Source organism: Galeopterus variegatus, unplaced genomic scaffold, assembly GCF_000696425.1.
Source record: "Galeopterus variegatus unplaced genomic scaffold, G_variegatus-3.0.2 Scaffold8398, whole genome shotgun sequence".
Taxonomy (NCBI): Eukaryota; Metazoa; Chordata; class Mammalia; order Dermoptera; family Cynocephalidae; genus Galeopterus; species Galeopterus variegatus.
Genome location: NW_007734509.1, coordinates 29,791 through 38,299, shown reverse-complemented (window position 1 = coordinate 38,299; position 8,509 = coordinate 29,791). Strand labels below are relative to the sequence as shown.

The 8,509-nt window shown below is 48.0% G+C and overlaps 1 protein-coding gene and 1 long non-coding RNA gene across 2 annotated transcripts in view; both read right to left on the bottom strand.

The window, feature by feature from the left end:
* The window catches only part of LOC103608405, an 11,090-nt gene extending 9,378 nt beyond the window's left edge, over window positions 1-1,712 (bottom strand). The window contains exon 1 of the long non-coding RNA XR_552053.1: window positions 1,318-1,712. This is a non-coding gene — a long non-coding RNA (uncharacterized LOC103608405). The remainder of the gene's footprint in view (window positions 1-1,317) is intronic.
* Window positions 1,713-5,819: 4,107 nt separating this feature from the next.
* The window catches only part of LOC103608408 (integrator complex subunit 8-like), a 7,492-nt gene continuing 4,802 nt past the window's right edge, over window positions 5,820-8,509 (bottom strand). The window contains exons 3-4 of the mRNA XM_008592845.1: window positions 7,793-7,914; window positions 5,820-5,945 (exon numbers count right to left, since the gene is read on the bottom strand). Of these exons, the coding sequence (XP_008591067.1) occupies window positions 5,820-5,945; window positions 7,793-7,914 (248 nt within the window). The remainder of the gene's footprint in view (window positions 5,946-7,792; window positions 7,915-8,509) is intronic.

Here is an 8,509-nt window from a genome sequence, read left to right as displayed (position 1 = left end):
CTGCTACAGTGCGCCGCTTGGGAAGTGCGGTGGCGCTCCCGCCGAGGGTTCGGATCCCACATACAGACCGGTTCCCGCTCACTTGCTGAGCGAGGTGCGGCCGCAGCACCGAGGGTTGCGATCCCGTGGCCGGTCCCAGTCCGGTACGGGTGCGACACTGAGGGTTGTGATCTGTTGCCGGTCATGAAAAAAGACAAAAAGACAAAAAAAAAAAAAAAAAAAAGGAACAATTTCAGTATTCTGGTAATTGACCAAAAATCATGATAAACTGAGAAGTGATGATTTATGAAAATTACTGGGCTTCATGTAAGAATAATTTGAGCCTGTGGAATTCTTTCTGGGGCTGCTAACATTCCCGCAGGCCCCAGCTCTTTGGTGTGGTAGTTCAGTCAGGCTGGGGAAAGCCATGAAGCCAGCAGCTGTGCTGTCACAGCCAGAGGGATACACATGATTTGGAGAATTTTCAGGCAAATTAGTGATTTGCTGCAAACAAGCAGGAAGGACCAGCAGCTCTACTAGTCTCCTCAGAAACCACAGCCTGCCAAAACCACCCACACATCCCCGACTAATGGTGGAGCTGAGTGCATGTGCAGAGAAGACATAGCAAGAGGAGAGCCCAGCAGAAGGTAAACACCAGCGATGCCAGGATTCTGAATGCACTCCCTGTCCACACACAGATCATCAGCAAATAGTGGAAGCTTCACTGACTCAAGGTGTCTGTGTGCAAATCCAGACAACTGTTGACTGAATACTGCAAATCCAGACAACTATTGACTGAATATCATGCATGCAGATAAAGGAGTAACCCCTGGGAAACCATGCATCAAAATAAAAACAAGGCAAAAATTTAAGCAGAGATACCTGTGGCTATACACTTCTAGCAGAATTCACAGATGTAGTACAAGCAAGTTACTAAACAAACAAACTAGTAACAACAAGTCTCAGGAGGAAAAAATTACTATGCAAAGTTGCTACAATATATTATCTAAAATATCCAGTGTTTAATGAGAAGTTACAAAACATGAAAAGAAACCAGCAAATGTGACCCATACTTGTGTGGGGGAAAAAACCAAAAAACAAAAAAGGATTAGTAGAAACTGTCTTTAAGTGCACCCAGGTGTTGTATTTGGCAAATAAAGACTTCAAAGCAGTGAATTTAAGTACTTAAAGGAACTAAAAGAAACCACACGAAGAACTCAAGGAAAGTGGAATTACAATGGCTCAACAAATACAGAAAGCTTTCAATAAAGGACTAGAAGTTATTTATTAAAATAGAACTTTGCCATTGAAAAGTACAACAACCAAGAAAAAACTCACTGAGAGATGTAACAGCAAACTTGAGATGGCAGAAGACTCAGTAAACTTGAAGATGCAAAAGAATTACACGATCTGAAAAACAAAGAGAAAAGAGACTGAAGAAAACTGACGCATGAGGCATCATCAAGCACACCAATGTAGGCGGAAAAAGTCTCAGAAAAAAGAGAAAAGGAGAATATACCCGGAGAAATAATAGCTGAAAGCTTACCACACTTGACTTAAAACAGTAATCTATAAAGTCAACATTTACCCTTAGTAAAATGAAAACAAATATATCCACTCCCAGAAACATCACAGTCAAACTGTGAAAAAACAGAGAATCTTGAAAGCAGCAAGAGAAAAATTCTCTTCTTGTACAAAGGACCACAGTAACATTAACCACTGACTTCTGATCAGAAACAGTGGGGGTAAGGCAGTGAGACGGCATATCCAAAGCTTAAAGAAAAAAAAGTCAACCAAGGATTCCGTGTCCAGAATATCTACCCTTTAAAATGAAGGAAAAATAAATTCCCAAATATACAAATACTAAAATAGGTGCTGCTGGCAGTCCTACCTTACAAGTAATAGTAAAAGAAGTCCTTGGAACTAAAAGCAATGCTTGTTTCTCACATTTGAGAGTACTGGATTGATTTCTCAAAGGTGTGTGTGTGTGTGTGTACAAAATGTTCCAAAATTTCTTGTGCACTTTAACTTTCACTTATCTTAGAAGCAAAAATACTAGAAACGTATAAAAATGTCATTTGACGCTTGCAATAATTCAATTTTTTATATGTATGTAGCTTTCTGAACTTTGTGTAATTTTAAAGTATTTTTAAGTCCCTCTACCTCAAGATAGTAAAGATTAATTGAAACAAAAAAATTATAAAAATCTTACTCAAAAAAGCTAAAGTATGGAAGAAATTTAACTCCTATATCTGAGTTGATGCAAGGCCAGAACATACTACACAAAAGAATGTTGTTGCAGACAGAGGAGATCCTGTCTCCTGGGAGAAGTAATAATAACCCCTGGGAAATAACAAAAATTACAGGGACAACTCCACATTTTTAAAAACTATGAAATGAATGGACCACAAGCGGGGATCTCTGAGGAAGCAGGTAATATCTGGGTTCCAGGGGGAAAGAACAGAAAGTTGACTAAGCTTTATCTGTGACAGGTTGGGCAGCTGGAGTGGGAAGGAGGGATCAAGAAGGCCTAGAATGTAGGGACCTGCTGGGCCTGTGGTGGGGGAGGGGCTGTGGTTCAGACTCTTCCCCCCCCCGGCCCTTTGTGATGAGGCCACAGCTCTGTGATGCAGGCCTGGGTTTTAGCACCAAAGGCAACTCCTAGAGCTCAGTTGCCTGAGAGCAGCATTGTGATTCAGACAATGGAGAATCTTCTCTTATGTTTGAAAAGCATCAGAGCCACATGGCTGAGCCCCAGCCCCACTTCCTGGGAGGTGGACATCACCCTTGCCATCCTGGGTGGGCTGGGGCGCTTCCCCCTCTTACCCCGCTTTATCCGGAAGGATGCCTCCTTACCTGAACCGAGGAAACCAAGGAAAATGAGGAAGGTAAGCAAACCTCTGTCCAGACCCAACAGACAGTGATTCTCTCTTTTCTTCCTATTACTATCTCCATTCTTCCAAATCAACTAGAGACGCCTGAGATGGGAAATCTTAGGAAAGATTAGAACAGCATCCTTCTAGGGACAGATGGGGCAGGCCAGGGGTGAGAGCGGACACTAGGATTTCTGTCCAAAGCTCTCAGACCAGCTGTGCTGCTCAACAGAGGGACCAAGGCAAGGTCAGACACCGAGACTCAACTCAGTGGCCTAGAATGGGATTGCTGAGAGCTGAGATTTCCATGGGAGGACAGGCCCTGAGCTCATCAGTCCCTTCTGGTGGCAGGTGCCTCGGGCCAATTCTTGTCTGTGTGTTGGGTTCTTATGAGGGCCTTCCTGGGTCCCTGAGAGCTCCCATCAGAGGCTGGAGGTGACTCTGGCCTTGGAATGTGGAATCCTACCGGACAGTCAGCTCAGATACAGGCCTAGTTTGTGGTTTTCCAGAGGAACTGAGGACGTCTGCAGCAGAGCTCACATAGAAAATCCCTCTTTCTGTTTTTCACAGAAGGAAAGCAGGAATCAATTTTATCCATGTTCAAAATGAGTAAAAGGGGCCGAGCCCGTGGCGCACTCGGGAGAGTGCGGCGCTGGGAGCGCAGTAGCGCTCCTGCTGTGGGTTCAGATCCTATATAGGGATGGCTGGTGCGCTCACTGGCTGAGCATGGTGCGGCCAGTCTCAAAAAGGACAAAAAAAAAAAAAGAGTAAAAGGCAAGAAAAGAGCACGGGGCTCCGTCAGCTAACTGTAGAAAGTCGTGTTGTTCGTGAACGCTGTGCGTCTGCAGCTTGTCTAGGGGGAGGAGAGTGAGACTCGGGTCCCAGCCCTCACTCTTTCTTGTCTCTCAGCGTCAGGTGGAGACAAGGAGGAGCAGGAAGAGTGACGCTTGGCCAGGGAAGGCTCTGCCCTTCTGCAGGAGCCCCAGAGGTGACCTGACCTTGCTCGTCCCTGAGCAATGAGGGCCATGTCCATGAGGATGTCCTTACAGAGGCCTGAGAGGAAGGGTCCTGGGAAGGAGACCAGAGTCTCGGGTGCTTCTCAGTTTCAGTGCTGGGAATGAAGCCACAGCAGGCCAGGGAAGGGGTGTTGCCCAGCAGGGCTGGCGGGGGGAAGAGCGGGCCAACACTGCCTGGATCTTAAGCTGGGACCTCTGGTCCAAATGTGGACATGCTGTTCAACATTGCTAAAGCTGATTCCTCTTTGAGGTGACACCGCCCTTCCTCCCCCAGAGGGCAGTTGTGAGGACCATGGGGTGCTGGATATGAAAGTACTCTGTGAATGACAAAGCACTGCCCATCCACAAGCCTTGCTGTCACTGTCGGGGATCTCATGGCCTTGGACACTGATGCTAGGGCTTCATGGTCTAATTTCCCATGGTCTCCCCTAAAGGACATTCCTCCCGTAAGATCCCCAGACCCCTCCCTCCACCATAACTAAGTCTCCTGATTTCAGCCTGTAGAGATGGCCTGGGGGAACTGAAGGAGGCGCAGGGCCTGATCTCACATCAGCAAAGGTGAGGAACTTTCCCTTCTCTCCCATGTCCTCCTTCCTACAAGGGCCTAAGATGTGACCCCACGGCCTGGGGTGGTCCTGGGAGGGGGGGACCAAGGAAGGGGACTGGATGTGACTAAAGTCCTGGGGCAGAGGTCACAGGAGCTGTGTGAAGTCAGCGCATGGGCAGTGGAGGGGCCGTGGGAGTGGGCACTGCTCCTGGCCCATCTGCTCCTGGCTGCAGCATGTGTTTCCTGTCTCCTGCTGCCACCTGGTGGAGATCCCCAACCCTGCTGGTGAGGTGTGCAAAGCAGTACCTGCCAGAATCCACCAGCCTTGCAGGGAGCATGTGGAAGATGCTGGTCCCATCATCACGTGCCAACAGGCTGCCCCAGCTCCTCTGGGTGAGTGTCCTCTGTCTGTGGCCTCCACCCTGTCCCTAGGCCCAACAACCTCCATTGTTTCTTTTGGATCCCATTCACCCCTGGGTGCCTCTCAACCACAAGAGCCTTTGCTCCCACTAGACCTCCTCTCCCCCCAGCCATTCGCACCCGTTCCTCCCCATCAAAACCCCTGGACCCTGCGGCCTCCCATCTGCCTCCACCAGTCTCCAGCCTGGCTATTTCTCAGTGTCACTCGGTGGCACTCCTACTGGACTCCATCCCACAGACCTTGTGTCCACACAATAGCTGCTGGTTGACACTCCTGTCCAAGCTATCCTGAGCATTGGTTGCCTGAGCTGCCCAATCTCAGCCCTCTCCTGGTGGCAAGCAGCTGCCTTGTTCTTACCCACGTTGTCACAGAGCCAATCCCAGCAAGAATGTCTTTCCTTCCACCTACCAGAGCCCTCGTTCATAGGAGACCTCATATATGGGCAGGAGGAGGCTGGTGGCCCCACGTTTGACAACTCCTATGTCCAAGAGCTGCTGCCCATACTAATTGCCAGGACAGAAGAACCGAATTTTTGGAAAGAAGAAGAGGCATCAGACCATCCCCCGCATTCACTGTGGAATATGCTACAATCACTGGGTGATGAGTGGAACACCAGAATCCCACGACCTTCCTGAAGCATGAAAGACAAACGAGAGCTTGTCAAAGCTTCCCTGGTCCCCAGCAGCTCTTGCTCTCTTACCCCAAGGTCTTGGAGGCCCATTTACAACAGAAATGCAGCCAGCTTTTCTGGGGCCTCTTCTTTCTGTACCGTGAGTCTCTGGTGGCTACAATCACGTTCTCTGGTCTCCCACTAGAGCTTCCCTGTTTTATTCTATGAAGTCTCCAATTACTTCCTGGTACAAGTTCAGACTCAAGTATCTCCACAACTTTTTCAGCTCCAACTCTGGTCCCCCCATGTGGCCCAACTCCAACGTCTGACTCGAGCCTCACCTCTGGCTCAGATCCAGAGCCAGCCCCACACCTCATCCTGTCTCCCCATCCCACCATGCTACTCTCCACACAGCATGGCCCAGGGAGCACCTCACCCTACAAACCAGCAGAGGGCCCAACTTCTTATCCCAACTTCCATCCAACACGTGGCATGTCACCTTTTGAAGAAGGAACAAGAAGGTATAAGGCATTTACTCTGTGTCATCAAGAAACACCAGGAAGCCTTTAGCCAACTGACTCCCAACAGCAGGGCCCTCCAGGACCAAGAGTCAATCTCCCTCCTCTCAAGGGACCTCATCACCCCTGAGCTCTGGAAGCAGCAAGAGCAACATCTTCACCAGAGGTTCACTCAACACTGCTGCCGACTGCCCCGCAGACACCATGTAGCTCTGGACCTGACGCAGCCACATGTCCCACACCAGAGGTCTGTGTACCCCTGCCATAAATGGCCCGGAAGCCTGCACGTGCCTCCACGCCAGACGCAGCCGCCGGACCCACACCCGAGGTCTGTGCAGCTCTGCCCAGCTCTGCCGTGGATGGTCCCGCAGCCTGCAAGTGCCTCTGCACCAGATGCAGTCTCAAGACCCACCCCCGAGGTCCAGGCGGCCCTGCCGTGCATGCTCCCACAGCCCCAAGTTGCCTCTGCGCCTGAGGCAGCCGCAGGACCCGCGCCAGAGATCCCCGCAGCCCTGCCGGGGACAGCCCCACAGCCCCTACATGCCTCAGCGCCAGAGGCAGCCACAGGACCTTCACCAGAGATCCGTGCAGCCCTGCCGTGGGCAGTCCCGCAGCCCCCACGTGCCTCCGCACCTGAGGCAGCCACAGGATCTGTGCCAGAGGTCCCCGCAGCCCTGCCGTGAGGGACCCCCCGTGAGCCTCCTACTGAGATGCAGCTGCGGGACCCACACCCAAGGTCCCTGTAGCCCTGCCATGGACTGCCTGTCAGCCCACATGGGCCTCCGCCTCAGACGCAGCAGCAGGACCAGCACCCTAGGTCCCCACAACCAAGCAGTGGATGGCCCTGCAGCCCCCACGTGCCTCCACGCCAGATGCAGCCGCCAGACCCACACCTGAAGTCCGGGCGGCTCTGCCGTGCATGCTCCCACAGCCCCAAGTTGCCTCTGCACCTGATGCTGCCGTGGGATCCGCAGAAGCATGCACACCCTTCAAAGGCCTTGCAGGTCATGTGAAAAACTTGGGTTTCTATCCCACACTATCACTGTTCCTCGTCCTCCTACTAGCTAGACTATTATAATCCAAGTGCCTATAAATCCAGTGCCCTTTCCATTATACTACACTGCCTCCCATTCTGATCCAAGGGCAGACTAGACAGTTCTGTATTATTTCAAAAGGGTATATTTTAGTCACATGCTTAAGATTTTTCCTTTCCTTATGATTATATAATTCATATATATTCAAATAAGACAATTTATCACAAAATAAAAAATACAATGTATTAAAATGACCTAATATTCCACCACCCAGAGAAAATGTCTTCCAGACTTTCCCCTATGCATATGCATATATAGTCCACACCAAACTGGAAGTTTGGAAACTGCTCCAAATTGTATTATTTTCGAAACACAACCCCTTACTCTAGACTTCTTTCTCTGATTCCTTTTTCCTTGACATTAACAAGGGAGCAAGGGCCACTATGGAAGCGGCACCCAAAACCCTAACCATGAGTGAGTTTGATCATAGCAACCAAAGCAAGAAAAGTTCACTAATCTCTCACTATCTGATGATTATACCAAAGTATTGTCTGTTAACCAAATAATTTGTGTTTGCATTCTCATGAATTACGAGGTATTAGGAAAAAATTTTAGAAAGGGCAAAGTTAAATGCCTAAATTATCAAAAACTATGCTTTTATCTACAAACCAACACGTGTTTGTCCAATCCTACATTGTATCATAGAAATTAGACAAGTTCCCAAAGTAGTATAAAGAAACAGGTATAATAATACCATTCTAATAATCCTTTTATTTAGATTAAACATTAATTACCTTTACATATGGATTACTCTGAAGCAGAAATGCAGGAACTTGCAGTGTAAGATATTCATTTTCCCTCCAGTTTAACATAAAACCAATACACTCCTCAGCTATTACCTGATGAAGAGGAATATCTAATAAACAAAGAAGAAAATAATTAAATTACCATGATAACATTAAAATGAGAACAAAGCAAATATTTGCTCAGATTTCAATTGAGTAAAAAAACCAATAGCTACAGATGAAAAATAGAAAAATACTAACACTTTATACTTTTTTTTAACATTTCCCAACATTCACTGCCATGGTCCCCACTATTAATCAGCAAAATTATCTACCCCTTAGAGGCCCAACACTCCACTGTGAAAGTCTACAAGTTGATACCTGTCCTCTAGAAATTTATAATTCAAATGAGCAGACAATTATCACACAAATAAAACAAGTATAAAATGGCATGGTATAAACTTTTAGCACATTTACAGCAAAGAAAGAGGTAGCCCATATAACAAAATTGTAATAAATCTGAGTTAATATATTTTTCCTTTTAAATAATTTTTTTCAGATAAAAACATAACTTATAAAAGACAAATCATCCATTCATTCAAAATATCTACTGTCGGGCTGGCCCGGTGGCGCACTGCTACAGTGCGCCGCTTGGGAAGCGCGGCAGCGCTCCCGCCGAGGGTTCGGATTCCACATACAGACCGGCCGCTCACTGGCTGAGTGAGG